At 45.4% G+C, this 12,518-nt stretch overlaps 1 protein-coding gene across 1 annotated transcript in view; it reads left to right on the top strand.

The window, feature by feature from the left end:
* Nucleotides 1–5,647: 5,647 nt before the first annotated feature.
* PSMD1 (proteasome 26S subunit, non-ATPase 1) overlaps nucleotides 5,648–12,518 on the top strand; it is a 74,174-nt gene continuing 67,303 nt past the window's right edge. Inside the window, exons 1-4 of the mRNA XM_081143270.1 lie at nucleotides 5,648–5,834; nucleotides 9,821–9,864; nucleotides 10,509–10,582; nucleotides 10,772–10,941. Of these exons, the coding sequence (XP_080999396.1) occupies nucleotides 5,819–5,834; nucleotides 9,821–9,864; nucleotides 10,509–10,582; nucleotides 10,772–10,941 (304 nt within the window). The 5' untranslated portion in view covers nucleotides 5,648–5,818. The remainder of the gene's footprint in view (nucleotides 5,835–9,820; nucleotides 9,865–10,508; nucleotides 10,583–10,771; nucleotides 10,942–12,518) is intronic.

Raw genomic sequence — 12,518 nt, 5'->3', positions numbered from 1 at the left:
AAAACACAGTGGATCTTCCCTTTATTGTCTTGAGGTGTTCCTCCTAGGAGCCCTGAGAGCAGGGCTTCTGGGCAAATGGTGGGAACCTCTGGGATAGTTTGGCCTGAAAGTCCCCCAGTCCACCCTGAGTGACATATCCACAACTTTATTGGCTGGGGTCAGAAAGTAAATATTTTAAAAGAGATTGTTTAAAATGGGTGGGGAACGTCCGGCCTGAGGGCCGTATACAGAATCATTTGGTCTCGCCCTGCCAAGACAACCATAGGCAGGACTCGAAATTCAATAAATGTAGGAGCTTTTCTCATAGCTAATTTTTAAGTTGATAATTTTGTATGGCCCAAGAGTGGTGTTATAAATACCCAAATGGCCCATGGCAGAAAATGTTTCCCCACCCCGGTTAAAAAGATAGCATTTAGCTTGGTATTTAATAGGGACATAGGTTTCATATGCACACGCACATGTTTCACATGATAAAATGGCCTTCACTAAGATTCAGTCCTTTTATAATATTTGTGTCAGTTTCTCTCCTCTCAAAGTATTTGTCTCCAAGATCAACCACACAAGAGGAGTTCCCAGGTTTCAAGCCAAAACCATGGCAAACCTGAGAAGGGGCCAGTGACTGTGGCCCCCAACCCTGTGGTCTAAACAAACCCCTTACCCCAGACAGAGAACCAGGACCCTCATTTTGAGTCCCAGTTGTAGAAATTGGGTCTCAGTCTTCTCACCCTGAGTTCCTTCTCTCCCTCAGTGGTCACTGAGGTCTTCTCAGAGTGGGGCTGGTCATTACTCCAACCCCACACTACTCTTACCCTGACCACCTACCATCCCAGGTCTACTGCCTGCTCCAGAAGTCCTGGCCACCAGGGCAGCCTCTCCCAGCCCCTTGCTCCCTGACAGGAGCAGGTCTCACCCCCAGCCTCTGGGCCTGGCCTGGTCTGGTCTGGACACGTGCCAGAACCAAAGAGCAGGCAAGACCCAGAAGCAGGTAACAGGGCCGGGGCCAAGTGGGATGTCGGAAGGAATTAGACCTTGGACGAGCCTAGACCAGCCCTGCCCAAGAGAAATCTAGGGCCAGGCACATAGGTAGCTTTAGATTTTCTAGTAGCCACGTTGGAAAAACAAAAAGAAACAAGTGAAATTAATTTTAATAATATATTTTATTTAGCCCAATATATCCAAAATAGTATCATTTCATCTGTAAATATTAAAAAATGAGACATTTGCATCTTCAAAAATCCTGTAAGAATTTTACACCTACCACCCAATTCAGATATTAATTTTTTATGTGAAATACTTGGTCTGTCTTTAGATTTTGTTAAATATGCAGTTGAGAAAATAGATTCACATCCTCAATTTGTTTCAAATATACTTAAAAGTTCTCCTATAACTGAATGGGTATCAGTCTTTAAGTTTCAGTGACAGAAAGTTAAATTGAAAATAAGTTCCCGAGTTGCACTAGCTGCATTTCACGTTCTCCATGGCACCCAGGGCTAGTGGCAAAGGGGTGGGATAGTAAGGGTCCCAAACACCAGGAACCTGCAGAAGACCTGCCTTGGAGGTCCTTTGTGGCTCCTCCCCCCCTGGCTGCGTACCCAGACCTGGCTAGTCATCCCAGACACCGGGCAAGCGGATGACAGTGGCTTCCAGGATCAACTCATTCCGGCCAACCTTCCAGTTGCCCAAGGTAGGAGTTGCCCTCACAGACACCATCATTAGAGGAGGGGAAGCCCAGCATCTCCCATGGCTTCCTTGGTCCCTTTGTGCCTCAGTGCACCCAGGCCAATTCCAGCCCTGGCCAGGCATTTCCCTCCCACCCAGCACCCACCCACGGGAGGGAGGGAGGGAGGCCTCTGCCTCTGGCTGCATTTCACATTTCTGCTCCCATGAGTAAATGTTTTTACCCTAAAAGCATGGGCCACCGGCCTCCTGGCCAGCCCCAGTGACGTAAGATCTGAGGTTTATTGAGCGCTGCTCTATGCCAGACCCTTGAAGAGAGCACTTCCCCTCACAGCAGCCTTGCCAGGAGGTGCCCTACCCGCCCCCCCCTCCCTCCGTGGCAGGGCTCAGCTGACCACGCGGCCACAGCGCTGCCAAGTGGCAGAGCAGGGACTTGATCTCGGTCCCCTGGCGCCGACGCCTGCTCTTTCCACCTGATCGCACTGTAGCTCAAAAAGCAATTGAGCCCGGTTCTTGACAGTTGGGCAGAGGGTGCCTAAGACCGAGGATTTCAATGCCAGGAGGCTGGGAGGCTAGGGTACAGGGGTAGGCGGTGGGTCGCCAGGTGCACGTCCCGTCCCGCGTCGCTCGCCGCCTGCGGAGCGCTGTGGCCGCTAGAGGGCGCGCGGGTCCGGAGATGCTCGGGCGCAGCCTCGGGCTGGACCCCGCCGACGGCGCGCACGCGGCACCGAGAGCGCCCCCTCCGGTTCCCTCCATCCCCCGACGGAGGCCCCGGCCACGCCCCGCCCCGCGTGAGCCCGCCGCTGGCCTGCTTGGGCTCTGGGACGTTTTGTGTCGCTCTTAAAATTGGAGGAAGGTAGTTGTTTATAAACAGAGCCCTCAGTAAGAATTCTTTCTGTGATTTTAGCGTGTCCTAAACCTTCTCTGAAAGTAAAGACAGCTTGTTTTAGGGTCTTGGAGACGGCAGGGGCTTCTGAGACAGAGGTCTGAGTTCTAGCCTGATGCCAATAGCTAACTGACACTGAGATGATTGAGTTGAGATGGGGCCGTGCCCTTCAGTACTTCCTTGCTCAGTTGGGACATGGGAAAAGAGATAAGACTATAGCTGTAGTGGGGTAAAGGCTGTAAGGGGACCTGTGGTGGAGTAGTCAAGGAGGGCTTCCTGAAGGAGGTGCTGCTTGGCTGGGACTCAAGCAAGTCATGTGAGACAGAGGTGAGGGGGAGAGAGCCTTGAAGACAGAAGGAAGAGCAGATACCAGAAGGTCAGACGCAAAGTACAGAGCCTCATGGCCACTCTGGGAGTCGCAGGAGTTCTCGATGGCTGGAGCGTGGCATGCCAGGGCAGAGGGGTGGGACATGAAGATGGGGGGTAAGCAGGGTTGGGTGAAAGCCCCAGAGGAGCTTGGAGAAGAGAGGCCTTGGCTTCCTTGTTCCCGCTAGTGCTTCTAGCTGGCCGTGCAGAATGGACTGGAGAATTGTGCGATGGTAGACAGGCAGTCAAGGCTGTTGGAAGCTGTCGCAGCTGGAAAAGGAGAGGGGAAGCCAAGAGTGAGTAATAGAACGACATGGGAACTGGGCTGGTGTGAGCGGAATTAAGACCGGATCTGCTGCAGACCTGGTCAAGGGTGCCTCCCAGGGTCCTGCTCCAATCGCTGATGGATGCCCCTCATCACAGTGAGATCAAGCAGGAGACACGGGGGGGGGGGGGGGATGGACAAGTGTGTGCAGCTCCGAGATGAAGCAGAGATGTCTGGTAGGTGTGGGAGTCCAGTGCTCTGGAGGGAGGGGAGGCTGCAGGGTACATTTCAGGAGTCACCCCCTTGTCCATGGCAATAGAAAGCATCGCTCTCTCACAGGGAGAACAGGGGGTGAGAAGATGGCTGTGGACGGAAACACGGAAGAATGAAGCATAAGAACAAAGCCCAAGATGGGGCTCAAGGTTTCGAGGAGCAGAGGCAGTGGTCGGAGTTGAGTTTTGAAAGTATTTCACTGATTAAATGGGATGGAGAGGGAGAAGCCACAGGCGCGGGGCGGCAGTCCAGGTGGGAGAGCAGCATCCCCGAGGAGAGGGGGGCCTCTCCCAAGGTTGCCGTGGGGCTCAGATGAGGTTGTGGCGATCACAAGCACAGCATCCAGCCAGAGATATGATTGTGCTCCCTTAGAAAAGGTCTTCTCTTTGAAGAGCGGAGGTGGCAAAGTGGCCACCTCTCCATTTTAAAACATTTGGAACTAGTCGCCAACATATTTTTTTAATTGAGTATAATTGGCATGAAACATCGTGTTAGTTTTTGGTATACAACATAGGGATTATATTGCAAAATGATTACCACAGTAAGTTAGTTGATGTCCATCACTGCACACAGTTACAATCGTTTTTTCTTGTGGTCAGAACTTTTCATTTTTACTCTCATAGCGACTTTCAAATATACAATACAGTATTGTTAACTACAGTCACGGGGCTGTACATTACATCTCTAGGACTTGTAACTGGAACTTTGTAACTTTCGGTCACCTTCACCCATTTTGCTAAAGTTGCCAACATTGGAAATTCAGAAGATTTCACATGACATTCTGATTTTTGGCTTTTCTTGGAAGAACCATAAGCTCTTATAGCAACAGCCCTGCATTTTCGCACAGCAACACTGCAGGAGCCGAATAGCCACTGCCCTCTCCATGGGGCATTCACTCTTCATTTTGCCACAGTCACCACCACCCCCTACTGTCTCCCCAGGTGTCCGTTGCAACTCACCATCCTGCTGAGCTAGCACTTTCTTACTCTGCACCTGCTTCACTCATTTCCACTACCTGTTGGTATTTGTTTGTGATTCCTCTAGGAATTTGGGGACCAGGAGTGTCTATGCGAGGGATTGGCCAAAGTGCCTCTGTAAAATGATCCTCAAAAACATCCACTCTTAAAGAGAAGTGCCTTTCTATCTCAGCTACGGGCTCTTCAAAGGTGTTTAATAATTACATTTAATATATTTTAACAACCACAGCTTAAGAATACTAACTTTTTAAAAATTCACACATACATTCAAAGGTGTTATCAACCAAGTTTTAACTGAACCACAAAACACTGGCTGTGCCACTAGGTTGCAGTGTTTTGAGAACTAAGCTTTAGCAGCTGCTGTCCAATTAAATGCAAGGCTAGTGGCTTTAAAATGCCATCATTGGCCACTAGTATTTGTCAGTGCTTTTTTAGAACTGTTGAGGTAAGTTGGCTATTAAAGCTGGTCTAAGACTGCACGTGGCAATCACAACTGCCATTTCAAATTTCTAAAGATGTGTTAAAAATCAAGAACCCGTAGCTACGGGGGGGGGGGGGGGGGGGGGGGGGGGGGGGGGGAAGCAACCGGGCAGATGGAAAGCAAAACTGGATATTTTCCCCCCTTTTGAAACTTTTCACTGTATATCTTTTAATACTTAACGATTTTTCAAACCATGTAAATGTACAGGATTAACTATTTCAAACATAAAAACTGTCACTGTTCAACTTTATAATAAAGTAATAATAGATTCTTTATTACAATAAAGCATTTCTGTGAGGGTTTCTTTTGAAGACGGGCTCTGCTTTTAAAATTTTTTTGATTATCACTTTTTTAGAAAACGGTCTTTGCCGCGTCCTTAGCACCCAAAGGCTTGGCTGGGTGGGCGCTGCTGCAGCGAGACCTCCCAGGCAGCAGGTGGCGCGGCACGCCCAGCTCGCACTTCCCCTCAAAGCCCTTTCTCAGCAATGGCGGGTGACGGGAGCGGGGGGGTCCTCTTTCTAGGGGTAGCCGTTCTGAAGCCTGATCCCAGGTGCAGACGAGTGTCCCCATCACTTGGGAACTCTGACCCCGAGGAGGGCTAGAGAAAACAGTGGAGCTCTCTGTGCATCCTCCCGCGAGGGCCGGGGCGGCGGTGGTGGAGCGGAAGACGTAGGGCCGGGGAGAACTCGTGCCAGGCGGCAGGCGGGGCGGTGGACAGCCCCGGGGCTGGCGGGGTCCTGAGCGAGAAGTGAGCCGGCGGCCCGAGGAGGCGACTGACTGAGCGGCGCACCGGGGTAGTGAGAGGCGCGGCGGAGCGTGCGGGTCCTGAGCTGACAGATACACTGCGGGGCCCGGACGGCGAGCGAACAGGCGGGCTAGTGCAGGGCGCAGCCATGATCACCTCAGCCGGTGAGTGCGACCGCAGCGGGCGCCAAAAGGGAGGAGCCGCCGCGCCGGCTTTTAGCTGAGTCAGGGCGGGTGACTGGGCACCTCCCGGCGGAGCGCCGGCCTGTGCGGCCGCTCGCTGCCCAAGGCCCACTCCCGGGCCGGGAGCTGGCAGTCCAGCCGGGCCTCTTTGCGGGCCCAGGACCCCCTCAGGCCCGGGGGGGGTGGGGATCGCGCCAGGTCGCCGGCCTCGGCATCCCTCCCGCCACACCCCCGTGCCCGGACCCGAGGGGCTTCCGGGGCCCTTCTCCTACCCCGAGGAGTTTTCCCTATTAATCCCCAGCCTCCCGAGATGGACCACGTGGGGGACCCCAGCCCCTACTCGCAGACGGTTGGGGTGGACGGCCCCCCCCGGGTGGCGGGGTCGTTAGGCAGCCTGACTCCTACCTAACGAACGCTTCTGGACCTGGCCCGGCTCCGTTCGCCTTAGAGTGAAACCTGGCGTTAGATTGGAGGCGGGTCGGTGCTGGGCCTCCCGCGAGCGTGTTCAGTGACAGCACCCGGAGGACTCCTGTGTTCGGCGAAGGCGGCTTTATCCTGAGAAGCAAGCTGCGGGGTTTTTGAGGCTAGGTGCTCAGTAAATACTCCGCATTGGAGAAAGAGCCCAAAGGTGTGCGGGGCAGGTGCGCTTACCTGAGCGCCGCATCCACGGATTGGTGTGGCGCTGGAGACTGGGACAAGTGGTGGCTTTTAAGCGCCCTCACTACCCATCGATTCGCTTAGAGCTGTCCGCAGCCTTGGTGCTTTTTCCTTGCCTGCCCGCCCCTTTTCTCGTCCTGTTTTATTCTACACTCGTCCCCCGAGTACTTTGTTGTAAACAGCCGGTGATCAGAAGACAGTAACTTGTCTTTGGATGGAGCTCAAACCCCCGTTTTTGTGAGGGTTGCCTAAAGAAATTGGTGGAGATGCTGGGAGGTGTCAGTCATTTTGAAAGATTTGAAGAGCTGCCACCTGTCCTTGGAATTAAGCATTTGTCTCCAAGAGATACAGATGGCTGGGAGATGAATTTTAGTTTAATAAGAGGAAGAGCTTTACCAGTCAGCGCTCTCTAAAGGTAAAATAAGCACTAAGTATCCAGCCACCTGTAAACGACGGCCTCGTTCTGTTTCATATGTATCCATTACCAGTTCTCGGCGGGCCTTCCCTCTTCCCTGGCCGCCCGTGACTGTAACAGCCTCAGGACTGTTTTTCCACCATTACTTCCCAACTGTCCATTCTTGTAGTGGTCAGAATATTCCTTTTAAAACTTGAATGACTTAATAGCAGTACTTTGCTTTAAATCCTCCAGTGCTTTCCATTGTGTTTAAAGTAAAACCCAGGCCCTTAACCAAAGGCCTCGCGGTGTGATTTCTGCCTTGTCTTGTGCCACTCTCTTCCTCGCTCGGGGCCCCCTAGTCGTACTGGCCGCTTCAGTTTCTCTCCTACCTCAGGGCCCCTGCACATTCTGTTCCTTCTTCCCAGGCTCCTCGACCTCAAGTTTTCTCTTAGCGTCTCAATCTGTAGTCTCAGCTCAAATGTTAGTATTTCCTGGTCACTTTATTAAAACATGCCACCCCTCTACCCCTTAGCTGTCCCCTCCCTTCATCACAGCCCTGTTATTACTTTGTTTACTTGTCTGACTACTGTCTTTCTCTCTGGTAGAATTTTGGGTAGGAAACATTTTTATAATCCTTAGAACATTACCTAGCCGATGGCCAAAGTTCAAAAGTATGTCTTGAATGAAGAAATCAGTCCCTGAGTGTTTGAAAGTAGAGGCTGAAAGAGCATTGGTGGGAATATAATACAGATAATTTAAACCTATCCAGCGTGGCAGGAGTAATGATTTTTAGGTCTCCTACCCTGAGACTTCTGATGATAGTATAGGGTGTATTTGTTACTATTATTTGTTACGGTTACTGGATTACATATCAGCTTCTGCTCCAAACCTTTTGTCACCTGTTTCCTGTCCTTTGGCTCACTTTGGCTTAGGATCGGCCCCAGGTGCTACACAGGCTAGCAACATGGTTCTGGTGTGGAGCAGTCCGTTTATGTGTTCATTTTATCCACGAGGCACTGAAAACACAATAGTGAGTAAGAGGTCAACATATATGTTAAGTTTTCCAAGAGGCTTGACAAAGAGGGAGTGGAGAGATAGAAACAGGTGTTTCCTGGAGGGGGATGAGAGACTGAATGGGGTTTGAGGTGTGTTTTTTCTTTTTTAACAACATAGGCATATAAAAGAAAATTATGCTAAAAAGCTTTAAAACCATAGTCTCCCACTTCTCTTTCCCCTTCCTCATCCCCAGAGGCAACCATTTTCAACTTTTAAGCAGTTTCTTCTGGAACATACCATCATATTTATAAATAATGTCCAAATATTGCTATAAATTGATGCAACAATTTTAAATACTATCTGCTGATTTCCTATTACGAGATTTTTTAGGGCCCGTAACCTTTCCCATTCCCTGTTCTTCCTACCCCACTCTAAAGGAGAGCTGTTTTGTTTTTAAGATGGGAAATATTCATGTATGGAATGTAGAATAGTTGATTTAGTTGTGTTTGGGGGACAATGGCTTTATTTCTAAGCCAGGACAACTGTGTAACAAATTAATCAGAAGTGAAACCAAACAGGAGAATATAGAAAAATCTATCACCTCTTTTGGTGAAAGCAATTTATAACACACTCTTGGTTGCTGATAGGGAATGGGGTAGCCTTTTTAGTATTTTGATGAAGTATTAGCTATTCTACATCACGAGTTTGCAGTCCTCCCTCCCAACACACACACACACACTCTCTCTCTCTCTCTCTCTCTCTCTCGATTGCATTCTTTAATTTGTCTTCTTTCCATGCTGTCAGTTCAGTCTCTATTCTGGATTTGTCATACCAACCTAGAAGTTCTTTTTATCTGCTTTTATGCTTTTAGAATAATAGTATGCCCTAACTGGCACCATGGCATAGTTTTGTTTGCTAAATTTTGTACCTTTTACTGTATGACTCTCTAAAGACTGCTGAATCTGTTTGGCAAACCTATACTTATCAGTTAGTAATGGTTATATTTCCTAAGTAAAGTTGCCTTGACACTTTTTAATCAAATCACAATTTCAACTCAGTGTTCTAGAATGATTTTAAGACCTACATGGTATATGAGAGACAGTGTGGTTTCCTTTTCTTTTATGGCCTAAGGACAATTCCCATATCTTTATTCTAATATTCCCTTTAGCATATGACTATATTTGAAGGTGTGTTTTTTGAAGAGGACAGTTGTTTCCTTTACTCTCCAGTGTTAGTGCTAACCCCTCAAGGCCACATGGGGAACACTGTGCTTGCGCACTTCAAGTCAGAATAAGTAAGATTGCTCATCATTTAGCAAAGCCTAGGTTACTTGTGATACGAAGGTGATGCCTTTATATCGGCATCTTGAAATAATTAAAATCTTGTATCCTGATGAGTCAGTGACTAAATATTCCCTTCTTTTGTGTATAATTGTATAACTGTTTGGTGTATTTTGTGAATAATTTTATTCTAAAATTGTATGGGAAAGCTTCCTGTTTTGGTCAGTAAATTAGGCTTTTGATTTTCAAACTAAGGCGAGCATCAGTATCACAAGGAAGGCTTGTGACCCCTTTGGTGGACCCCATCCCTACAATTTCTGATTCAGTAGATCTGGGATGGGGCCAAAAATTTACATTTTTAACCAATTCCCAAGTAATGCTAATGCTATTGTTCCAGGGATCATACTTTGAAAACCACCGAATTAGGAAAACAATGTGATATATGTAGTGTTATGAGGGTTTGATAACAGTTAATTCTTAAACTTCGAAATATAAACCTTTATAATTTTAAAGAAAAATAATCATTCCTCTAGTGAAGTCACCCCTCAGAAAATACTTATTTTTTCCAATAATCATATTTTTTACTAAGTTTCTGTCTTAGCATATATTTTATAATCATTATGTCTTTTGTCTTATAGCTGGGATTATTTCTCTTCTGGATGAAGAAGAACCACAGCTTAAGGTATGAGTTGAAGGAAAATTAATTGGGCTAAGTATGAATACTGTGAAACTCTTTAAATTTAGTGGTATCTGTATATCTTCCATCATTTAAAATAGCCATCCTGGCCAGCCCTTACCCAGTCATTGAAAGCTAGCCCCAGAGGACAGTGCTTTTTGAGAACAGCAGTGGGTTTTCCCTAAGTTTAACAAAGCTAAGGCAAATAAACCTCAACATAGCACTTGAGCACCTCCCACACACCTCTCAGTTTATCAACAGCACAAAAAATTTCTTCTGTGTCACATAGTTTAAAATTATTTTCATTTGATAAAAATTTGGAATATACTTTAAGTGGCTCTAGACTCCTGAATTCATTTACGTATAGTCAAACTAGCAACTGAAGTCAAACTTGTATGTTCAAAGAAAAAGAGTTCATTAAATTAAGGAATGACATTATATGGTAGCCTGACGTTTGATGATTGAAAACAGAAAGGAATTGTGTAAACTGAAGAGGAAATATAAGTCAGTTGGTAAATTTTTATATTTGTCACAGATTAAAAGTTTTAGTAAATGTGAGAATTTGGCCATCAATTCATTGGAAACTATTTTTTAAGGAAGTGTAATGGTGAATCTGTCTCAAAATTGAATCTTGGTTTTATCTTCTACAGGAATTTGCACTACAGAAATTGAATGCAGTTGTCAATGACTTCTGGGCAGAAATTTCTGAGTCTGTAGACAAAATGTGAGCATTACTTTATTTCTATAAATTGGGATAAAGTAGACCAACTTAACTTATCTATAGATGTGGGTCTTGTGGTTTATAAATTCATTTAGAAATTTGCTGCTACTGAATTGTGGCTTGAATATTTAGATTGGGGATTTTTAAGGAAAACCAGACTTTGAACTAGGCCTATACTTCCTATTCTTTCAGAGAAGTTTTGTATGAAGATGAAGGTTTCCGGAGTCGGCAGTTTGCAGCCTTAGTGGCGTCTAAAGTATTTTATCACCTTGGGGCTTTTGAAGAGTCTTTGAATTATGCACTTGGAGCAGGTGACCTCTTCAATGTCAATGATAACTCTGAATATGTGGAGACTATTATAGGTAATTATCTTCCATCTGCTAAAGCTTTATCTTGTCAGCTTCTTTCTTTCTTTAGTGTGTATAGCATTTTTTTTTCGGAATTACTTTTTGATGTTGCCACATTTTGTTTTAATTGGAAGTTCATCTTTCCACAATAATTTTATGCAGACTGAGTTTTTAGATCTAATTTTCAATTCTGTGCTTTATTATTTTTTATCATAATGAACAGTAATAATGATGCTTTATTATTTTTGTCATAGTGAACAATAAATTAATAACAGTAATAATAAAGACACCTCACAAAACATTTTAAGAATGAATCTAAGAAATGATTCTGAAACAGCTAACTTAATAAACACAAAGATAGATATCTCAGTGATTATGGTTCTCTCTAGCCCAATGAGCATAGTGTTATGAAAAAATTAAATCAGATTATTATCAGTAACAAGTTAAATGATAGTAATTTATAGAGTTGCTTCTAATACAGGAAACCATTATTGAGTATCTCCATTGTGCTAGGCACTGGGCCAGTAATGCTTCATACTATGATTTATTCCACAGCTGCTCTGTGAGGAAGGATCTAGCCCTGTTTTACAAATGAGAAAACTTGAGTTTCAATATGATAAGTACACATGGCTATTAAATAGGAGGGTCAGAATTTAAAACCCAGGCTTACTTCAGAACCCATACTGTTTCTACTAGTAACCATTGATTTCTCGTTTGCTTCTTTATTTTTGAAATGAGGGGATAGCACACAGGCAAGGCTTCTGGTTTTCTGTCTCAGCATTTTCAACCTTTTTTATCTCATGGCACACATAAACTACTAAAGTTCTGTGACACACCAGAAAATGTATTTTTTGCTGATCTGACCAAAAAAACAGGTATAATTTTTATTGATTTACAAAAAAAAATAATAATAGTAATTACCTTCCCTTTTTGCTCCAGAGTAACTTTAAAAAATCAGGTGCCTGTACTTGTATATAAGGATTTCTGGTACCAAGAATTAACCAATCAGACACAACCTTATTATGCAAAGTGACTAATAAGATACAACTCTATTATATAACCTATATATTTATGGTTCAAGACAGGATATTCACACCAGACGGCTATTGTTTTGTTGGCTGTTTTCATTTTTTTATTTGACAATCTAAGGGAAAAGAGGTCAGTGCTTCTGACTAAATAGTCAGGTATTGCATGTTTTAAAAAATTCTTGTAGTACACCAGTTGCAAATCGCTGCTATATCTTGTAAGTTGATCCAACTATTTAAGATTTTGTTCAAAGATTTTGTAGTTTTAAAAAGTATTTGGAAACTTCTGATCTAGTAGATGAAAGAAGAGACTGCATACCCTTCAGATACGTCTTTATGAAGAGCAAGCTTTAGATCATAGTTACAGAGAGCCCGAGGGTATGTTGTCTGAGTACAGTATGACTATTTTTTTAATTCCTGATTAAGAGGAATTGCATTATCTACCCGAACCCTTAAAAGGAGAGAGTTGGTATTCTTTCAGAAGTTGGGAAATGCTGCACAAGGTGGTCCAAAGGGGTGCTTTCAAATGTCCCTGAAGTTCTAAGTAGGATTCTGTTTTCATATTTT

Source organism: Miniopterus schreibersii (genome assembly GCF_964146895.1).
Source record: "Miniopterus schreibersii genome assembly, chromosome: 7".
Lineage (NCBI taxonomy): Eukaryota > Metazoa > Chordata > Mammalia > Chiroptera > Miniopteridae > Miniopterus > Miniopterus schreibersii.
The sequence above is the reverse complement of the archived record's forward strand: the minus strand, read 5'-3'. Positions and strand labels throughout refer to the sequence as shown.